At 34.9% G+C, this 23,977-nt stretch overlaps 3 protein-coding genes across 4 annotated transcripts in view; 1 reads left to right on the forward strand and 2 right to left on the reverse strand.

The window, feature by feature from the left end:
• naalad2 (N-acetylated alpha-linked acidic dipeptidase 2) overlaps nucleotides 1-542 on the forward strand; it is a 37,260-nt gene extending 36,718 nt beyond the window's left edge. The window contains 1 exon segment of the mRNA NM_200277.1: nucleotides 219-542. Within this exon segment, the coding sequence (NP_956571.1) occupies nucleotides 219-435 (217 nt within the window). The 3' untranslated portion in view covers nucleotides 436-542.
• gria4a (glutamate receptor, ionotropic, AMPA 4a) overlaps nucleotides 1-23,977 on the reverse strand; it is an 877,747-nt gene that overhangs the window by 73,372 nt on the left and 780,398 nt on the right. The gene's annotated exons all lie outside the window — the stretch shown is intronic.
• Nucleotides 4,968-23,968, reverse strand: chordc1a (cysteine and histidine-rich domain (CHORD) containing 1a). Of its 2 annotated transcripts, XR_015508783.1 has the most exons (12): nucleotides 23,772-23,968; nucleotides 22,651-22,700; nucleotides 21,978-22,034; nucleotides 19,161-19,321; nucleotides 15,744-15,850; nucleotides 14,037-14,095; nucleotides 13,275-13,345; nucleotides 12,815-12,917; nucleotides 9,334-9,453; nucleotides 9,180-9,242; nucleotides 7,022-8,042; nucleotides 4,968-6,786 (listed from the first exon to the last, which is right to left on the reverse strand). XR_015508783.1 is itself a non-coding variant. In NM_001025175.1 (11 exon segments), coding segments are annotated over 11 exon segments (1,020 nt in total). In that variant the 5' UTR covers nucleotides 23,836-23,872; the 3' UTR covers nucleotides 7,728-7,877.

Consider the following 23,977-nt stretch of genomic DNA (forward strand, 5'->3'; position numbering starts at 1 on the left):
CCACACAAAAAAAGTCTAATTGATGGTGTTTTAACCTCGCGATTAGAGGTTTGTTTAATTCTATCTTTGCTAATCAGCTTTTACCCATAATGCGCCGTCAAAAGCCAAATGTTTGTGTTAGTAATAACAGCCCAACAGTGTGTTTTTAGGATGACATGATGTGTTTTTGCTCATCCACAAACAACATGTTGGTCTATTTTCTCTCTACTCCCTTCCAGGCATATAATTTTTGCACCCAGCAGTCATAATAAATACGCCGGCGAGTCTTTCCCAGGGATTTATGATGCTCTGTTTGACATCGAGAACGCAGCGGAGCCGGAGAACGCCTGGAATGAAGTCAAACGGCAGATCAGCATCGCCGCATTCACCGTCAACGCAGCTGCTGAAACGCTCAAACCTGTCGTCAGCGAAACTAAAACATCTATACACAACTAATTAAAAGTACTCTATACATACAATAGTGACTATAAGGGACTTGAGATTTGGTCTGGCTCTTAAGAGGTGACTTATAGAATAAATAATAAACGGTCATCATTTACCCATTGACTTCTATTGTACTTTTATTTTTTATTTTTTTGCAATAGAAATCAGGGTCACTTTGCAATGAGATATATTTACTAACATGATTGGTACTTTTACAGCATTTATTAATCACTGTTTAACATTTACTGATGCATTATAAAAATCCAAATATGTGATTGAATACATTAGTTAATGTATAGTTGACGTTTCAGCTCAAAATACCACACAATTAATGATTTATAACTCTTTTAAGCTGACCCTTTTAGGCTTTGATCCTATTTGTGTTGTTTTGGTGACTGTCGCTTTAAATGCAAATGAGATTGAGCTCTTTTTAAAAGAGGGTGGAGCTACAAATGCCTATGTGTCAGCATAGTGGGCGATTAAAAACTAATAGCAGACGGCTGCTTCTTACTCGGGGCTGTTTTTATGCTAATGAGGGAGAGATGGTCACTAGTCGGCAAAGCTTTCCACCTCTGTACAAAGGGAGAATGCCAATCAAAGTGTTTCTGCAGACTGATTTTATCAAGTGTGATTATATAAATGATTAAATTAATACTTGTTTACTATTAGAAGCTGCTTATATTTACACACTGCTGCCACACAACTGTGTTTAAACCCCTTATAAAAGTGATATTTGCATTATAGGTCCCCTTCAACAGAAATTGAGAGTAAATGTATAGTTCATTATTGTGTCATGTTAGTAAATACATTAACTAATGAAACACTATTGTAAAGTCTTTACAGCAGAAACAGACTTGTATAGCTCATAAATAACTTGACACCGAGTAAATGATGACTGAGTTTCTCTTTTTTGGGTGAATTGCCACTTTGAATGTATCTTTTATCCAAAAAGATGTGCACTGGACTAATTATTAGTAAATTAACTGCTTAAGTAAATCATGCTTTATATCGTTTTAAGATCAATGATACTGACTGTAACTAACTGCACTGACACGTTTTACACACATTATACTTGAAAAGGTTTATATGTCATAAAATTGTAAACAAATATGGTCAGATTTAAGTTTAAACACAACTTCATGTATGAACCATGACCAAACTGAACTACTGTGGGCATTGTCTATAAGCTGCATGTTAGTACACCTTATTTACATTTGAGTGAAATGGTTGCATATATGCTGGGAAAATAAAGTGTATAAAACTTGTTCCTATTAAACCTCCCAAAGAGTGGTCTCTTACCTGTATAAAAAAGACGGTTATGACTCTGTTGTTTCGTCTTCTGACTGAGGCGAAAGTAATTTAGTATAAGTTTACAGCAGCATTATCGTTCAATCCCCACCGCGTATGGTATAGTCAAAAAGGGATACACCTCACGTTAATATAGTATAATTAGTGACTTTGTACAACAATAATTCATATTTTACATTAGGCTACAATGATGGGTAGGTTTAAGGTTGGGGCAGGCGTTAATAAAATACAAATTAATGAGAAATTTAGTAAATAATAAGGTCGGAAATACTAAACTACCTCACGGCAAGTTGCGGTCGGCCATGTTTGTTGACAAACGCGGGTAAACCACATCAGAAAAAAACGACGGTTTTATAGTAATATCCTTTGTGAAACATCTCACAAACACATCAAATAAAATGGTCTAACGCGAATATATATTTATAAACGCACTTTGTGTGTCTGAGTGTGACCCTCTCAGTCCTACGCCACCCAACCCGCTGCGAGCTGGTATAGAACCGGCGTCTTTCCGCATGTAAGTCGGATGCTTTACCAAGGAGGATAATGACCATGACCTCTAGCGTCGGTCGCTAGAGCACCTTTAGAGGTCAGAGGACTGAGGTTTACCTGCACAGCACTTACTAGCTGGCCTCCGTTACATGAGCAGCTGATAATATTAATATAATAACGTCTGTCTTCAGCAATGAAGGAGAGCTCGAGAACCCGAGCACAGAGGCAGCAGGGGCGGATCAAACGAACGACTTAATCCGTAACTCACAGGGTAGCAACGAAATGCTGCAAGAAAACAGTTTAAGATGTGATTTTCTTCAGTATTTGTAGTGTGAGGACTTACAATCTATTGCTGATGAGTATATATATATTATACAATAATGAATCAATAGAGATCAATGGAATCAGGTCCTACACATCCCTTCACTATACTCCTGTTCTTACAGTTCTGTGAGGGTCGAGTTAAGATTGGGGTAGATGTTAAAATAAAATTAATGGGTAATTTAATAATTAACATAATTCTCATTCACTTCCAGTGGCAGGCAGCTTTATCCCTTCTCAAACAGCAGCAAACTCCATTTTTCTTTTTGATTTTTTTTTACTTTTTAGTCACAACTTACATGTTAAAAGCTGTCAAAAAGTGGCTCGTTTGTCTGATTTCAACCATATTTTACACTACAACTAATTTCCAATGCAATAAACATTAACAATCCAACACAATAATTATTGCATTACTACTGAAAAAAACAGCCTAAACCATCCTAAGCTGTTTTAAGCTGGTTGACCAGCCTGGTTTTAGAGGGCTTTTGGCCACTTCCAGGCTGGTTTTCAGCCATTTCCAGCCTGGTCTTAGCTGGTCAGGCTGGAAAATGACCAGCTAAAACCAGCTTGACCAGCCTGGTTTAAGCTGGATGGTTTTAGCTGGGCTCCCAGCCTATAGCTAGGTTGGTCAAGCTGGTTTTAGCTGGTCATCTCCCAGCCTAACCAGCTAAGACCAGGCTGCAAATGGCTGGGAACCAGCCTGGAAGTGGCCAAAACCCCTCTAAAATCAGCCTGGTTGACCAGCAAAAACCAGGAAACTAGCCTGGGTTGGTTAAAGCTGGTTTTTACAGTAGGGTACAGTAGTAAATAATCTATATGATTATTCATTTTTCTTTTTGATGTTGGGAGCCACTTTGTCAGGAAGTGGCGATTTTGTTGACTTATTGAATGGAAATGCTGCTTTATTCACTAATATGTATGTGATATTCCAGTTTTGTGCATTTATACATACATAAATGTATAAATCTTTGGATGGAAGCATACTGACTGCCCAAATTAAGCTTGTTTTTAGCTGACATGCATGTGTTTGGACATCTATCATATATATATATATATATATATTTATTAATGTACACATGAGATCAAAACTAACCATATTGATTTTATTGGCTCACATTGCTAGTTTTATGGTGAACAATTCATCTGTGCATGTCATTAAGAAAAAATAAAATTGTTTGCCCTTGTAATGTAAAATTGAATGCACTCCCTGTTTGTTTTCAGTTGAATTCTTAGATTAGGTCAGTCTGAGGTATTGAGCGTGGCTAATATACTTTACCACACGCCTCCAGCTGTCAGTTTTGACCACATACAGAAATAGTGAGGAGGAGTCTGTTGTAATAACTGTCCACAAACCTTTTTCCACGAGATCTTTCTTAATGAAATGCCTAATTTACTACATCCAATCAGCTTGCTATATGTTTAAAAAAAACAAGCCAAGCCCTTTTCTTTCTCATGTAATATCTCGTTTCTCTAGGTACTGCGTCACAAATTTTTTTTAAAAATGGTCATAGATTCCAGTTCATGCAGACTTTAAACACCAAATGTTTGCTGGGATGTGTAAACTGGCACACGTTCATCTCAGAAGCCAAAAGAAACTCCATCTCCACTTCAATCCTCACCTCATTTCAGTGCAGGACGGCTGAAAGCACTCTGGACAGCTGCAGTACTCAGATCACCAACCGCAAACCGAAGTCTCCAACAGACACACAGTATATATGCAAATCTATATTGCAAATGACCACACACACCAAATACCAGCTGAGGCCCAAATGAGTTGCACCTGGGCTGATATCTAGGGACCCAGCTAATTTTGTCTTTAGTTTCCATGTAGTAGCCCAGATGAGTTTATGACAGGGTCTTGATTGCTCCATATAGGGCAATTGGGCAAGTTAAGACTATCGTATGGCCCCAGACAACTTCGATGCCCCCAGAGATCTGCTTTATCAGTATTAATAGTATTAGAAGGTGGTTCAAGCTCAAATATTCTTTCACAGGAAGCAAAATTGCTGCATTTTGTCTACATATAATCCCAAAGGAGGCTGTTCGCATGGGATAAAAGGAAAAACACTCCACCTTTATGGGAATATGTTAATTTTTCTCTTGGATAGTGTTGCACCGGCTGTTCGTCAGTTCTTTCTAGACTTTAACTGTAATGTAAAGTCCACACTAGGGGGCTTAGTAATGAGTAGCTAGTTTGTATCCAGTACTGGGTTGCAGCTGGAAGGCCATTTGCTGCGTAAAACATACACCAGAATAGTTGGCAGTTCATTCCACTGTGGTAACCCCTGATAATCAGGGATAAGTTGAAGGAAAATGAATGATTCAAGTATGAATCCTGCAGACCAGTCTTTGTAAAGCTGAAATGACAATAAAGCTGCCTTGAAATAAAAAGTGAGGTACATTTTGGTCATAAAGAAGCACTTGGATGCTTTACAAAAATATAATTTACCAAACAAACATGAATGATCAGACAGAAACACAACTGTAAGAGTAGATGACGACAATGATTGAATGTTTTGGGTAACATGAGAGTTTCACACACATCAGAAACAGATAAACACAGTCATACATCACTGTAGTTTTCAGCGATGCTCTTCATATAACACAAGTGTTGAAGTACAGTGTGTGCATGAAAATAACTACAGTGTGGAATGATGATAATAAAAGGCAACAAAAGGTGTATATCCTTCTCTAAACACCAATAGCACAGAGGTAATACAGACAAGTGCAGAGTCTGAACCTGAAACTGTTCCTGACTTCAGTGTTTACAGTAGGAAAGCTAGAATTACAGGACCACATCAGTGTTATTTCAATACTAAATATGGCTGTAGAATTCAGTGAAAAATAGACTTTAGTAAGACTAGAGATTATATTTAATCTGACGCAAATGAAGACAAGGCTGTGAGAGACTTTAGTAAATATACAGGACACAAAAGAGTGGGATTTTGCACTAATGTCATACAATCAAGCTATTATTTTGCTGCTTCTTCAAACTAATTTAAAATGAGCTGAAACTAAACAATTCTTGAGATTATTTTTAGAGAACTTAATTGTTTTATATTCGATCCACTTAAATGTGTTAACTAAATCGATTTGTGTTGGGATGACGTGAATTGTGTGAAACACTGCATTATTAGTGCGTTGAGATTTCCTGACCACACAGTAAACCATACTGCATAATCTGTCATTTACTAGTTGGCCTTTGTGATGTCACAGGAAAAAAACCAAAAGGTGAAGCAGTTTGAACAGTTTTGGCACCTATATTCATTTGTTTATACTCGTATTTTAGACATTTCCTTCTAATATTAGATTATTTATATTAACCCTGTAATTGTCATACCCATTTGAGACTTGAAAATCATATAGATTGTCAACATGAGTCAATGTTTAGACCCAAAAATGTCCAACTGCTCCTCCTATAAGCTGTTTTAATGCGTACAGCCACCCCAACCCCCAGTGACATCACTTTTAGAAGAAGTGCAAAGGAGGAGGAGCTGGAGCTCATTGCAGAGCCACTTGGGCAGAGCTGAGTACCACTTGCTTTAAATAGCTAGTTCTTAAATATTTGTATAATATAAATCTAAAAACATAAAATGTTTATGCATTTACGTCTCTCACAGCCTTGTAGTCCATCAAATCAAATTAAATCTAGTCTAATCGTCCTACATGTACAAACGTAAATAATAAAAAAAAACATCTTGAGATTAAAGCCATTACAGTGCAAGATTAAAGTTGTTAAATGTTCAGAAATAAAAGCTAAAATAAAAATGTTGATGGAGTAAATTGAGAATAAAGTTGTTACATTTAGATCAAAAGATGTCACAAATAACTTTGAGAATAACCTCATTAAACTACAGGTCTAAAGTTATCCATAAAAAGAAAAAAGCTCATGAAATGAAGATCTTCTGCTTGTGTTTCAGCTAATTTTGACTTGATTCCTAAGTACAGTAAATGATCTTGTTGACTAGAACTTTGTATATGATTTGTGCAGCAATAGTGTTGTTTATCTTATCAACAGCTGCTAAACCGTGCAAGAATAAGCTCTTTACAATGTTTCACGAAAGGAAATATGACTTACCGAAGTTACACCTAACTTAAATGTTGAGAAACATAACAATACTACAGCTTGGCGATATAGCATTTAGAAGGTTAACAGAAATGCAGCCCTAGTCAGTAAAGCCTTCTTGAAACATTAATCTAGAAAAATGTAACGCTTTACAATAAGGTTCATTAGTTATGCATTTACTAACATGAACAACACATGTACAGCATTTATTAATCATAATTGAACATTTACTAATGTATTATTAACATCCAAGTCCATGCTTGCTAACATTAGTTAATGCACCGTGAGTTAACATGAACTAACAATGAACTACTGTATTTTCATTAACTAATGTTAACTAACAGGAACAAATACAGCAGTAAATGTATTGTTCAGTGTTTGTTCATGTTAGTAAATGCATTAATTAACATTAACTAATGAACCTTATTGTAAAGTGTGACCTAGAAAAATTATAAAAACTCTTAATTTTAAGCATTTTTCTTAACACATTATATTCAAATTTTTCTCAATTTGATCATTTATTTTTTCCAAGCATAACTTTATTCTCCAAACTAAGTTTATTTTTGGCATGTTTTTCTACTTATTTCTTTATATTTTTTATGGAGTTTTTAAAATGCAACAACTTTATTCTCAAGTTTAGCTCCAAACATTTCATTCAGCATCTTTTTTTTTTTTAATTTATGAAGAAAATCAAAGAGAGAAGAAGCAAACAATAAAGTTTCAGGTTTATACGTTGTAAAAGAAGCGACTAATAAACCTTTGGTAAACCAATCAATTGTTTCTACAAATTCTTTTGTCACGACTTGAGCTGAAATGAGATGAAGCCTTTGCAGTCTCTGCTCCATGTTTGTGGAATCAGCTCCCACTGGACATTACGAGAGCTTCTTCTCTCTCTACTTTGAAGTCCAGACTTAAACATTTTTATTCTATTGCCTTTTCATGCTTTTAATCTTTAATGTGCATTGTTGTTGTTCATACTATTACTTTATTATTACTTTCATTGTTATTTTAGAGTGTGTTTTGGTTTTGTGCAGCACTTTGGTCAGTGCCAAACTGAAGTTAAACATGCTTATAAATAAACTTTACTTAGTCTTACATTATAATCACTTTAACCTCAAAATGATTTTATTTATTTTATTAATAATCCTTGGCCCTAATCCTCCTCCATATTCATGGTCACCAATTAAATAAATAAATAATCTCTCATTTGATTCCCCAGATTATTCAGAAAGCAGGGTTTGACTGAAGTCCTCATCACTGACCGCTGCTGTCACTGAACAGTCACGTTCTGTCCGTCTTGATTCTCCTTCATCTCATTGGTCGGTTTTGGAGGGGGCAGGTCCAGCCGGGCCCAGGACATAGGCTCCGCCTTCTTCATTACTACTTCCACTTTGGAAGCCATCATATTAACCACACTCTTACTGACGTCAATGACCTATAACAATAAATAATTATCAATAAATGACCACAATCAACAATCAAGCATTTTTTATGTGATAATCCAAAATGCACATAGAAATCGGTGGATTAAAACAATCTTTTATGCAAACCCATTCATTGATCATAGTTAAAATGTAAAACAGGTGGCACTACTGTGTTTTTAACGTATTTGTGCTGTAGCGCCCTCTAATGGATATAATATAATACAATAAAATATAATATAATTTAACATAATAAAATATAATATAATGAAATATAATATAATTAAATATAATATAATAATGAAATATAATATATTATGAAGTATAATATAATATGACATAATATAATATAACATAACATAATATAATGAAATACAATATAATATAAAATAATATGATGAAATATAATATAATATAATAAAATATAATAAAATAACATAATATAATAAAATGTAATGAAATATAATATAATATTATGAAGTATAACATAATATAACATAATATAATATAATACAACATAATATAATATAATATAAAATAATATAATATAATGAAATATAATATATATAATATAATATAACATAATAAAATATAATATAATATAATATAATGAAATATAATATAATATAATTAAATATAATATATTATAATATAATATAATATAGTACAATATAATATAATGAAATATAATATAAATGTAATGTAATTGAACAAATTTCCCTTTAATTACTACCATTATATATACACAAAATAAGTACAACAAATTAATGTATTACGGTTTAAAAGAAATAAAGTGCAAATGTTCCACTATACACTTCAATTGATCAATAAATAAATAATATTTAAAATAGGCAAATCAATTTTTTGGTAGGCACTTTTCACATTTTACATAGATAAAATTTTGTACTTGCACTTTAATTTCGGTTTATAATGTTTTGATCAGATTTAACCATTTTTATTTATTTTTGTTGTCATTTTTATTTATTTTCAAACATTTAGTATCTAACCATCACTTAAACTTGGTTTGCTGGAAGTTTGCGACACTCAACAAACATTTTTTAGGCCTTTAAATGCACATTAACTAAAATAAAACTAAAATATGATTCTCAATGACCCCAAAAAGAGCTAATAATGAGGTTAATGATACTCACTCCCCACAGACTCAGGCTCAGCTCAAACTCCTTTTCTCCCTCAAAGATCAGATGGACTTTCAGCTGCCATAAAAAAACAGAGTAATTAAACATCATATATTATTTTAGCACATTTAGAAAGAAATAATCTCTTTAATCAGATAAACACACTGACCGAGACGCTGTTGGCCTCCACAGAGCAGAGCTGCGGGTTGGAGTTTTTTGCATAGATGGACAAGGTCACCTGACTTCCTGTCTGATGCCAATCAAACCTACACGGAGCCACTTTATTACCCTGGATAGAAAGAGGCATCACGTACAGTGCACAATTTAAATTCAGTTTCTATAGGATGATTTTCTTTAATATATTTGTGCATATACAGCTAGAATTATTACCCCCCCCCCCCCCCCCCCCCCTGAATTATTAGCCCACGTTTACTTTTTTCCCCAATTTCTGTTTAACGGAGAGCAGATTCTCTCAACACATTTCTAATCATAATAGTTTTAATAACTCATTTATAATAACGGCTTTTTTTTTATCTTTGCCACGATGACAGTAAATGTTAGTAAAATAATTTTGTCCTTAAAATGGTGTTTCAAAAATTAAAATATGCTTTTATTCTAGCTGAAATAAAACAAATAAAACTTTCTCCAGAAGAAAAAATATTATATGACATACTGTGAACATTTCCTTGCTCTGTTAAATGTTAAACATCATTTGGGAAATATAAAAAAAATAAAATTAAAATCAAAGAGGGGCGAATAATTCTGACTTCAACTTTACATTAGATTAGGCAGTCCCAAAGCTAAAACTGGAACTAATATAAAAAAAAACTTAAGATCAGAGTCCAAAAATTAGTACACCCAAATTAATATGTTGAGGGAAAATATTAAATAAAATTGCAATAAAAAGAAAAAAAAGTCAAGTCTTTTTATTGCAATTTTATTTCATATTTCCCCCAACATATATAATTTGGGTATACTAATTTTTGGACTCTGATTTTAGGGGTGCTTTCACACTTAGATCAATTGCCTGGTCCTAACCCAAGTTCGATTGTCCCCCCCACTTGCCACCTGTTTGGCTTGTTTGTGCTCACACCGTCTTATTAGACATCCAATTATTATCATTATTATTATTATTATTATTATTATTATTATTATTATCACAGTCTAATTATTAGAAATAAACCACACTGCTTCACCACTTTGGATACACATTATTGTATGCAACCTTGGTAAACATAATAGCCTCTTTAAATCATACTAATCACTGTAAAAAAAATAAAAAATGCTGGGTTACTCACAATGGTCTATATGTAGAGGTAGTGTTTTTCAACCACCGATAAAACTTCCAGTGAAATGTATATTTGACTATTTTCGATTTCGAAAGGTTCCTTTTACTGCATCGAGGTTGTAATGTAATAACAATACATTCAGTTAAATAGACGTAAGCATTCATTTAGTTGTTCAAGCGTAAAACGGGATGAAAGACCATGTAACCGCTAGCTTCGTCAGAATCAGTAGGCGAACACAGAAACTCTATTGAAGATACTGGGATAAAACAAAAGGTCATATTTTAAAGACATGACAGGGGAAATTGGAATTGAATGCATTGTTTCTTATCCGGTCTGAGACCCACTTAATACTGTATATATTTATCAGGCAGTTAAGAGAGAACGTGGCAATTTTAGAATGGAAAGACAGTTCACCGGAAGCACTGAACCTGGCTGGCTGAAATTAAAAGTCTGTGAGCATATACCCCATTTCATCATGATGTCCAAACACAAATCAATTAAGTTAACTTAATTGTTTTCACAAATATAAGTGCATTGACCCTGATGACCTGTTTCCACTGAGTGGTACGGTACAAACCGAATCATACCACCTTTTCGGCACCCTCTGCGCAGAGGTTGCCAAGGGTACCAAAAGGCAGAGCTAGACACGCAACTGAACGCTATTGGTTTACAGAGATAGGTCATTCGCTACCGCAGCAAGCCAAAATGAAACAATGGAACCGCCATGTTTTAATACACAGCCGAGACATTACACCGTAATAATATATACATATAATAACAAGCCATGGTCGACCCGAGCTCAAACAAACCTTGTCCTTGTCTTGATGAACAGCCACAAAGCCAAGATAAACAAAATCTGCTGTGCCCTGTTATCATTTTGACAAGCTTGTTAGGGTTAGGGTTCCAGAGCGCTCATCATCTCGTCTATATTTTAAATAATAAACTTTTTGAGCTCATGTTAATAACGTGCGTGTGATCATTAAAGCCATTTGACATACGATCCTGTCAGAAAAGGAACAAACGTGATAGTGAAGCGCAAAAAAACAAAGGAGAAGCCGGAAAAAACAACAGCAAATGATGCGTCTGCAACCACTGACTGTGGGCTATATTGTGTGTTGTTTTTTAACCCAAATAAGCACTAAGGGTGCTTTTACACCTACACTTTTGTTTCGGAACCTGTCTCGTTTGCCCAGTTAGCGCGGTTCGTTTGGCATATGTGAACAGGGCAATCGCGCTCTGTTCCGCGCCAAAGTAATCGCTCCGAGACCGCCTGAATGAGGTGGTCTCGGCTCGATTGAAACGAACCCTGGAGTGGTTCGATTGCAGTGAGAAAGCGATCCGATCCGAGCGCAGTTATATCACAGTGTTTTATGGATATGTAATAGGCTTACGGCTATATAAAGAGAGAATTATGAGTAGGGCGGGAAGTTTGCGAGTCTCCGGATGCCCGCAAACGACTGATAATCTCCCGGTAATCTCGCGTCTCCCTCCCGGTCCTCATATAGGCATCGTCGCGCACCCTTCTCACCCCTCCCCACCGCATCTCTCCTCAGACACGTCGCGCGCGCACCCTGTCAATCACCACCAAACCACCACCTCTCCTGACAGCTGAGCGGGACGCTGCAAAATAAACCCTGACACTCTGACCAATGTGAGGAGAGTTTACTCGCACATGACTTGTTTTAGCTCTTTTGGTCCGATTAGAAACTTTGCAGTGTGAAAGCGAACCGCTCCAAGAGCAAAGAGCAACAATGTAACATTTGTAATCTCTGTTTCGGAACAACTTAATCAATTCACAGGTGTGAAAGCACCCTTAATGTATGCTGTGTGTAGTTTTTCTGTAATTATTAACACATCGGAGACTGAAAGGGTCTGTATGCGTTGCATTTATTCATTTATTTAATATAATTGCCGACCTTACAGTAGGCTATCTCATTATCATTGATCTGCAGTTATAATCAAATCATGTTTATAGAAAAGTTAGTAATAAACATTTTTAAACAAGTATTTATGTGTAAAGCGTCTGTTTTGTGAGAAGTGCTTCTCATATGATATGTGAATGACCCATATAGCTTTACTGTAGACATTTCCTCGAGCGAAACTGACGTCGTCTGGACCTTTCTGTCGTACACCATGCCCACCAAAAAGTACCATTGTTACCCTTTTAGCAGTGGAAACACAAGCAAGATAAATGTGACCTGTACCGTACCACTCAGTGGAAATGGGCCGTTAAACAATTAGGTTGTTCCCAAAAACTCAAAAATTGTGTTGACTGAGCTCATTTTAAATAAGAAGATTGAAAAGGCAAATATCATTTTTCGAGTGACGTAGTGTAGAGTATATAGTGAATCTGCAGCTCACCGTGTCTTTCCTCCACTGGTGTGAGCCTTTATTACAGCCCTCCTGAGACAGAAAAGTGTTAAAATCAGACGTCTTCCTCTTACAGCAGCTCCAGTACTTCATCCTGAAACACAGATAGAACACTTAGATTATAGTTTACTGATCCATTATTGGTAAATTCACATATTAAAGGATCAAAATGGCAAAGATAAAGACAATCTAAATGCTGAAGATTAAAAAACAAAATAATTAAAACCATATCAGAATATAATGTAATAGAACATTATATGTATGAATGTATGCATGTACGTATGTATGTATGTATGTATGCATGCATATATATATATATATATATATATATATACACACACACACACACACACACACACACACACACATGCATAATGCACATTATGCACACTCATAAAATAAGATGATAAAATGTAATGTTTGTTCAGTGTGATTTCTACGTTCTGCTCACCCCTCATGAAAAATGGGAACTCCAGAATGATATAAACACATCTCTTCATCGGTCTTTGGTCCGTTGTATGTCTAATAATCATAACAGCATCATATTAGCATGCATATTTCAGGAAAAATGCATAACAGTTTACAATATAAGGCAGTGTTTGTTAAAATTACTCAAACAACAAAACTACTATGCTAAAGCATAAATAAATCAAATGTTGCATGGTTTACATTATGTCGAACCTGAATCAAGTGTTATTATTGTAATATTTACTACAAAAGTATTTTATAACATCACATTTTATATGTTTTAGTTACTCTGTGTTCTTGTTTTGTCTTATTTGACTATTTAAATATCTATGTTGTCGTTGTTGTTTTTTGCATTTTAAAATGGACTTAAGTCAAAACTTAAAATACAGCTTAAATAAGAGTTCCATTTTATGTTTAATATTTTTATTTGTCTATTATTATTATATTTTTAATGTCTATTCTGTTTCAAGAAACATTTTACTGCCACACTTCAGCAAAGATGAAAATATACATGTACAAATATGAGTTTGTTTCACTCCAACATAATTATAAATCCTAATTTGAATGCTTTTTTCCATAGCTGCATATAACATTAACACTGCACAAATACTAGCTAAAATAAAACAATAAAATTGATTAGATGTACCAATTACACCAAAATAAAAATGATTAAAGTTGCAGTATCTATAGTGTTGATAAAATGACATTTCCGTGCACAATAAATGCAAAACAAACGCTTTCAGACCTTCATGCAACCTCCATTTTTACACGCGGTCCCGACTTTGACTTCACTTCCTTCCTCTTCTGCAAATCAAACAGAAACACAATTCAGACGATAGATTCATAAGTAAAACGAGGATACATTTCAGCTTAATTTCATTATGGTTCGGAGGAAGAAAAGACATTTTGATGTTTAATCATTTCTAGTATTTCATTCATTCATTCATTCTCCTTTGGCTTAGTCCTATATTTATCAGTGGTAGCCACAGCGGAATGAACTGACAACTTATCCAGCATATATTTTACACAGCGGATGCCCTTCCAGACGCAACCCAGTACTGGTAAACATCCATACACACTTATTCACTACGGCCAATTTAGTTAATTTAATTCACCTATAGCGCATGTGTTTGGACTGTGGGGGAAACCGGGCCACCCGGAGGAAACCCACGCCAACACGGGGAGAACATGCAAACTCCACACAGAAATGCCAACTGACCCAGACGGCACTGGAACCAGTGACCTTCTTGCTGTGAGGTGACAGTTCTAACCACTAAGCCACCGTGTCACCATTCTCAAATTTATTAAATCTTAAAATAAAAGTGTAAGTGAAAGTGGATTCTTCTCTAAATAATATTGAAGTATATAGAAGTTTGGGATGGGTGATATGGACATATTTCAGTCATTCAAAAAAGCATTCAACCCGTTTTTAAACCTTTACAGTATGGGGAAGCAAATCTGCTATACATATCAGTAAACAACACTTTGAGAGAATAAAAAACAAGACCGAGGTAAAAGGCAACTAATAATTCAATTTTTACCCATTTACATAACAGAACAACATAAAAAGAAAAACTTATGAAGCTAAAATGTATTTTGCACTCAAAATAGTCTAATTTTACTTTACTTTACTTACCTTTTACTTTTACTACACCTATTTTACAAGAAAAGTATTTATTGAATATATACAGTTGAAGTCAGAATTATTAGCCCTCTTTCGATTTTTTTTTCTTTATTAAATATTTCCCAAATGATTTTAACAGAGCAAGAAATGTTTATAGTATGTCTGATAATATTTTTTCTTCTGGAGAAAGTCTTATTTGTTTTATTTCGGCTAGAAAAAAGTAGTTTTTAATTTTTTTAAAAACATTTTTGGGACAAAATTATTAGCCCCTTTAAGCTATATATTTTTTAATAATCCACAGAACAAGCAATCAATACAATAACTTGCCTAATTACCCCAACCTGCCTAGTTAACCTAATTAACCTAGTGAAGCCTTTAAATGTCACTTTAAGCTGTATAGAAGTGCTTTGAAAAATATCAAGTAAAATATTATTTACTGTCATCATGAAAAAGGTCAAATAAATCAGTTTTTGGAAATATTTTAATAGTTTTTAAAACTATTATGCTTAGAAATGTGCTCAAACAATCTCCCCTTCATTAAACAGAAATTGGGGAAAAAAATAAACAGGGGCGCTAATAATTCTGACTTCAACTGTACATTGCCTATTGGTAGGCTTTATTTTCCAGTTTCAGGCTACTTATTATATTTTCCTGCATAGCCTGCTGTGCGTGTTCATTTACAATGGTATGAACCACTATAGGGGTGGTCAAATGCATGTTTCTATTTTTTTATTTTTAATTAATAATATTATTATTTGAAATACAGATCAATGGGAGCATGCTTCATAAATCAAGCTTTATTTGGGTGGTATTGTAATGTACGTTTACCTTTTTCTTCAATGTGATTGGCTTCTTCTGCGAGTCTGAGCTTCTCGAGAGCCTGATTCAGAGATGGAGCAACTTTCCTCTGCAGGTTCACCAGTGGCTCATCAGCACTGAAACAACAACACACTAATTTAATCTTCCTGCTTGTTCCAAACTTGTTTGAGATTCTTAAACACGAAAGATGTTTTCAGAATCAGTATGAGATTTATTTGCCAAGTGTGTGCAAACAAACAAGGATTTTTTATTTTTGGTTTACAGGAGCTCAGGGTACATGCATACAGTTCTCATTTCAACACACTAAATTCTTTCCAGCTCATGTATATACCGTAATACAGACAGGGTTCTCAAAGCCCACACTAACACAGCCCCAGTTCTCCTTATGCAAGCACATCTCATAAAACATAACTTAACACCAAGCGGCAACCTCCCGCGTTGCCTCGGGAAGCCAATACGGAAGTAACTAAAACTGCAATTCATTGATCCGCCTTGGGGGGAGCTGCCTCCAGGAAATCCAGGTGATTTCTGATTGCAATGGGAAATTGTCCATTTTTACAGCTGATCAAACATGCTTACAGCTAGCTACAAAAGATAGCTCTGGTGCATATAGCCATGATTAACCTTCATAACAACTGTGAGGGGAAGAATTTTTTATAACTCATCCGTTTTGTTTTTATTCAGTTATATTAAACCTGCATAATTAAGGGCGTGGCCACTTGAGTGACAGCTAGGTCTTGCTGTCTCGTCACTTCAGCTGATTCCGGCTGATTAGCCGCTGAGCTCTGCATATACAGCGTATTGTTTTGTTTTATGTTTCTTTACACAGTCAGTTGCCTTTTGGGATTATTTCCAACAATTATCAGATGATATGGCATGCTGTGTGCACTTTATTGTGCTCACAAACCATTCACAAGTGAGTGAAGTTATATACTTATAGACCATCTCTATAAATGTATTTGTTTTATTTACGTTTTATTTATGATCATTTTTTATTAATAATTTTCTTTAGAGCTGTAATGCACCTCAGAATCTGACAGATTGATTAGCTGTAGGCTCTAGAACAGTCACCTGAAGCATTGTCATACAATGTTATGCCTAGATTTGATAAATAGTCCTGCATTTACTAAGACAGACTATATTTGAAGTGTTTGGAAGTAGTTCGCGTTTCCTCCTGTTGAAAAACGTCATAAGACTGTTTACATAAGACTGAATATTTGTCAGTTACCTATGGGTAATGACACGGATTCTACATCCATATATTTTACAGTTTAAGCCACAGGTGTCAAACTCAGTTCCAAAAGGGCCGCAGCTCTGCACAGTTTAGTTCCAACCCTAATTAAACACACCTGATCAAACTAATTGAGTCCTTCAGGCTTGTTTGAAATCTGCAGGTAAGTGTGTTGGAGCAGGGTTGAAACTAAACTGTGCAGGGCTTCGGCCCTCCAGGAATTGAGTTTGACACCCCTGGTCTATGCTTAACACACACACATATATCCACAAAAGGTTTCCGAAAGACATTTAAATAAGGGGAAAATAAAGAAAACAATAAAAATAGTACATACACATCAAGATGGATTGTGAGCATTGATTACCATGTTTGACTTTTTTTAATTGAGCAGATAAGAAATTAAATAAACATATTTATTCAAAAGTATATACAAATAAGCTGTTTTAGGGAGAATGACCAAAGAAGCATTGTTTTTTCCACGAGCGGAGCGTTTGTTTTCTGTTGTTGTCAATGCCATTGCCGCGTTTTGTGATTGGACATTTTTATAGTCATCGCTAGGCCCACACGGAATCTGCGTGCGCAGAATTCCGCAGATTTTCCACAGATTTTCCGTAAAATTCTGCAGATTTCTAGCCCATTATTAATTCTATTTATATACTTGAGTAAATGTGTAAATCTGAATTTATTCAGTTTTTATTAAGTAATTTATTATTTACTTTTTATTTAATATATTAAGGTTTTAGTTATGATACTCCGCTGGATACTCCCAAAATAATTCAGCAGAAATCCGCAGATTTTTACCAAAATTCTCCGCAGAAATAGCAAAAAAACGTCCGCAGATTCCGTCTGGCCCTGGTCATCGCTGAAAAGTGCACCGCCCAGAGTCACTTTTGAGCTGTCCATCCAATCTCAGTGGAGGAGGGCCAGGACTATACCACACAACTGTTAACAACAAATCTGCTAAAGCCTTTCAACCTGTAAATGGTACAGTGGGGAGGCTCTGTATCATAGAAACAGACTGAATAAAAACGATGCGCTGCAAAAACAGATCAGTGATCACACTTCTACAGTGCAAAAACGCTTTGATGAACACACAGTCTTAGTTTACAAAAAACAGACACGTAAATAAACTATTATTTATGGGCAAAGATAGCAACTGAAGTGCTATTTTAAGCTGGAACTTTTTTAAGATGAATATGGCCTGAGGGAAAAAAATTATTTTTATGCCTAGATGTTTCAGAGCATAAAGATCTGTAGCGTCTGAATGAGGGAAGATATTTTGATAAATGTTCAAAACCAGTATCCACTGACTACCATAGAGTTTGTTTGTTTGTTTGTTTTTCTACTATGGAAAGTAAGGGCCTACTCACACTATGCCATCCGTACCGTGCCCAGGTCCGTTTCCCGGATTGTTTGAGAAGTGTGAGTGCGCTGAATCGGGCTCAAGCACGGTTCACTAGGCCGGCCCTGGCCCGGTTGGAAGAGGTGTGCCTGAGCGCGGTTCACTTGGGCTTTGGCGCGGTACGCTTGTGTGTGAGTGCAAAACGCGCCAAAGCCCGAAACTGAAAGCGAGACATCACTTTTAAGGGACTGTTTCATATGGATTTATTAATCATTCTTACTGTTCAGTGAACGCAAACTACCGTAGATTATTAAAGACGCAAACCCTCACTGCACGACAGCTGCGCGCCTTCAGCAGACCTCCTCATTCCTGCAGCACGAGCTTTGCTTATGATTGTTTTTGAGCGCCAAAAGTGGCGGATCTATTCGGCAAAATATCTGACTGCGTGTCCCCGCATCCCTAAGGAGTGTTTGGCGGAATATTTGACTGCATGTCACTGCATATCAAACGACTTAAACGATATAACTAGAGAAATCTCCACTGTGCTGCTGAGTGAGAGAGCACTTCTCACTGAACAGCGCAGCAGCGATGACGTAAGCGTGCCGAAGCCCGTTTGTGGTGTGAGTGTGGGCTGTAGGGGGAGACGGGAGGGGGGACAAGCGTGCTTTGGCCCGGTTCGAGGCAAGTGTACCTAGTGTGAGTACGGCCTAAATGGCTACCATTACTTTAGCACTGTGTGTTTAACAGAATAAAGAAACTTGAACAGATTTGGAGCAAGCAAAGGGTGAGTAAAAGCTAAGTCAGAGTCTTGGCGTTTCAGTGAACTGTCTCTTTAAGAATGAAGATGGTATACCTGGGTCTCTGGATGAACTCCACTGGTTTTGGTGCTTGAATGATGTACTCATTAAACTTGGGTTTGAGATCCTCCAGCTCTTTCTTCTCTCCTGAAACCTTCACGTCTGGTTTCACTGGTTCAAGCGGCTTCTCTTTGTTATGAGGACCTTTAGTGCAGCCCTGACAAAATCATCAAATCATATATACTGTATTTATTTAAATGCCATGTTCAATTCAGTTTAAGTTCTCTTGTACAGCATGTTTCATAATAATTATCAAACCAAAGCAGCTTCACAATAGGTGCACATTAATACATTACTGTCAAAATCACAAAGATTATGGAGTTGCGTATAGGGTTGGCAGTATACTAACCTCCAGTTATATTGTATATAGTGAATTTCAGGGGTGACATGGTGGCTCAGTGGTTAGCACTGTTGCCTCACTGGTTCGAGACCAGACTGGGCCAGTTGGCATTTCTGTTTCCCCCACAGTCCAAATAAATGCGCTATAGGTGAAACTAAATTGGCTGTAGTGTGTGTGTGTGTGTGTGTGTGTGTGTGTGTGTGTGTGTGTGTGTGTGTGTGTGTGTGTGTGAATGAGTGTATGGATGTGGTTTGCAGCTGAAAAGGCATTCGCTGAGTAAAATATTTGCTGGATAAGTAGGCGGTTCATTCCGCTGTGGCATCCCCTGATTAATAAAGGGACAAAGCTGAAGGAAAAAGAATGAATGATAGTGACTTTCCATAGAAAAAAAAAATATGTTCGTTCACTTATTCATTTTCCTTCAGCTTAGTCCCTGATTTATCAGGGGTCGCAACAGCAGAATGAACCACCAACTACTATGTTTTGAAGTGTATTTAATACATGTCAGCAACATCAGCTATTTTCATGAACATTTTCAAAAACTGTTCATTTAAATTAGATTCAATAAAAAAATACAAGAAAGAAACACAAGAAATTAAATTTAATTTTTCATATTAATATATTATAAAAATGCTACAATTTTCCTGATAAAACTTTGCTGGATATCTTTAAGCAAGTTAATTTCATAAAAAAAAACTTCTACAGCCATTAAAAGTAGCACAATCCAACTTTATATTATATTTTATTACATTATATTAGTTTTACAGTAAGAGGAATTTTCAGCTCTGATAAAAGGGTGTAATCTGTTGAAGATGCATAAACTGCAAGCACCATGATGGAGAGACATTCATGAAAATATTTGCATGCATGGGGATTTTATTGCTTTACTTACGTAGAATTTTGAATAAAATAAATGCATGCTTGGTTTGGCATATTTCAATTAATGCTATTAAGACATACCAGTTTAAATTAGGTTAAAAAATGTATTAAAGTATGAATGCAAATTTAGTACTTTATGCCTCTTTTCATTAGATTAGCACCATCTTGGCCACTTTTTAAATCCAAGTTAAAAACATTCACCACACAAATGCATTTTATTTCACATTTTACTGCCTTTTAAACACGCAAAAGCTTTTATTTTCTTTTATTGTTTCTATTTACAGGGTTCTTACAAATTTTCCAGCTTCAAATTCCAGCACTTTTCAAGCACTTTCAAGGTGCATTTTTCTGCTTTTTTAGCACGGTAAATTGCATTCATATATGCCGTATGTACTTTTTCCACATCTAAATCCATTGTGATATAAAAACACAATATAACATTTCAACCTAAATTGTTGAATACTTTGGAGCATATATTTTTTGAGATAGTTCACCTAAAAATGCTAAAAAGTTAATAAACAAATAAAAGTTCAGTTATTGGATGAAGTATCTTTCTAAGTTTGGTCTCTTAGCTAAAGCCGAAATCTAAAAAAAAAATAGTTTACAATCAGATTTTTTCATTATATTTCATGTGCATTGCTATTCAAAATTCTTAACAAATGAAATCCTCATGAGTCTGAGAATATTTTTGCTGCAAATTAATGAACTGTTCCTATGCCAACTGTTTTGAAAACCAGTCACCAAATATGGAAACCATAGTTTGTATCGTATGCTTTCATTTACATTCCTTTTTATCACTTTTATTTTTGGTTTATTTACAGGCGTTGCAAGCTTTGTTTACTGCAGCAAGTTAACATGTCAACTGTTTTAAACCATTCCGGAGCACTGCGTTTTGTGTTTTAAGGTGCAAATATGCATTCTGCGTGATTGTCTCCTAAATCTGCACATTCGGTAAACACATTTCTAGCCTTGCAATTTCAAATTCAAGAAGGTTCAAGCACTTAGTCCAAAATCCAAGCACTTTTCTAACCTTGAAAACACATAATTAAAAATCTAGCATTTTCCAGGGTTTCCAGCACCCGTACGAACCCTGTATTCAACATTTTGCTAACACTTTATTTTGATTGTCCATTTGAGTGTTAGTAGACTGTCTGCTTAATATCTGCTGATATGCTCCTTCAACAGACATTAAACTGATTATAAGAAAGTTTGAAAGTACATGTCAACTTACACTAACCCCAACCCCAACCTAACAGTCAAATTATAATCTAATGAGAATTAGTTGGCATGTAGATGCAATGTAACTTCAACAAACGGACCATCAAAATAAAGCGTGACCGACAATTTTAATTAGATTTATTTTGTCTAATTTTTGTTGTTTGTGGTTTTTAGTTCTTGAAAAGCACATTGGTCATTTTTGGGTGTTTTAACTGTGTTATATAATTAAATTGGCACTGTCGTTTATTCATTTTCCTCAGAAAAAGCATGCAGTATTTAGTGATCATCACACAAACATTTATTTCAGCACAAGCTGTTTTACTAAACCTAGAAACAAGAGTGAAAACGTCTTCTTCAGAGGATCTGCCCTTCTTACCGCAATACTAAGAAAATCAGAGAAGTCTGTTGTTCGTCTCTTACAGCACGACCAACCCTGAAGACAGATGAAGACACTTTTAGGAATTATTGCAATATCATAATAATAGAGCATTTCAAATATTTTTTTCAGAACACAAACAGTGAAAGATACTAAATAAAAGCACAGGCCATTTGCTTTCTAATTATCTTTTATTGTTACAGCTATAGTAAAACATGTATACTATAATGTACAAAATAGTTCCAGGCAAAAATTAATCACATGCAAAATAAGAGTTTCTGACATTATATAAGAGTGCGTGTTTACTGTGTGTACTTATTATTAACATAAAAATACACACATGCATGCATTTATTTGAGAAAGTGTTTATTTATATTTAAAAAATAAATATACATGATAAAAATTATTTCTAAATATCTATGTAACAAAAATGTTTGTTTTGATGTATGTGAATGCATTTCATATACATATATATTATTTACCTAAAAATAAAACACACACACACACACACACACACACACACACACACACACACACACACACACACACACACACACACACACACACATATTATGTAAAAAACAAACTTTTATTTTTGATGCGGTTAATCTTTGCCCAGCATCGGAAAATAAATATTTTTATTATATTGTGTATTAAACACACATACACACACCTTCAGAGCATCATGAAACACGGGGACTCCAGGATGATGCGTGCAGGAATCTGCAAAAGATTATTTACACTGAATAAACCATAACACATAAACAAAAACATCTTTAAAATATTAATAAAACATAAAAGAAGCCACTGGATACTATGATAAATGACATGTGAATTATATTATTATTTTTACTATTTTTTTTTACAATTACATTTATTATTTTTCCATTTGTTTATAAAAAAGGTGCACAATTAAATGCAAAAAAAAACTTGCGTAATACTTTTGATATATATCTGAATTATATTATTCTTTATTTTTATGATTACATTTATTTTTTTTCCATTTGTTTATGAAAAAGATGCAAAATTAAATACAAAAAAATAAACAAACTTGCGTAATAATTTAGATATTCAAGCAACATATACCCATGCATGCATGCTTTGACATCGAAGTAAATGTGGCTTACAAATACAATGTTTGCACTGTTCAATTCTCGCAAAACCTTTTTAAATTAATGCTTAATACATAACAGATTGCTTAATAGTTACAACTTTATTTGCTATACACGTTTTAGTAAATAATGGTGTAATATTACTTCTTTTTTCCCACATACACGTAAAACAACACATATAAAATATACAATATGGAATAATAGAAAATAATAATGTACCTTTTTATGTTTTATGGTTTTTTTATATAGTAAAAATGCATTTTAATGCATTTCTTTCTTCTGTTCAGCACAACAGAAGATATTTAGAAGAATGTTAGAGACCTGTAACCATTGACTTCTGTTGTTTTTATGCTTTTCTTACAGATGTCAATGGTTACAGGTTTTCAGCTTTCTTAAAAATATATTTGTATTCAACAGAAGATAAACTCATAAAGGTTTGGAAACACTTGAAGGAGAGTAAATAGTGTGTAAATGTTCATTCATATGTGAACAATCCCTTTAACTAACCAATAGCAACACAATATTTCTGACTACAATGTGTGGCTTAAACCACATGCAGGACATTATTAAACCTTTAATTTGGTCATAGAATCGTAACAGTACATAAGTAAATACAAAACGAGTAAACAAACAATCCACATAATAATGTTTTGTGAATAAACTTGGCGTAACAAACACTCACCGTCCGGGTTGTTTTCAGGATCGAATCGCTGCCCGCAGCCTTTATTATAACACAGCGCTGACATTGCGGACGCTTCACGACACAAATGAGGTATTTACGAGATATAATAGCTGAAAATTGTTTATTTTATTGCACTAAACGTTCGTCTTGATGTGTCTGGCGTGCGTCTGTCTGTACCTCTGCCCGGAAATTCACGCGAGGCGCTC

Source organism: Danio rerio, chromosome 15, assembly GCF_052040795.2.
Source record: "Danio rerio strain M-AB ecotype USA chromosome 15, GRCz13ab, whole genome shotgun sequence".
NCBI classification, from domain to species: domain Eukaryota; kingdom Metazoa; phylum Chordata; class Actinopteri; order Cypriniformes; family Danionidae; genus Danio; species Danio rerio.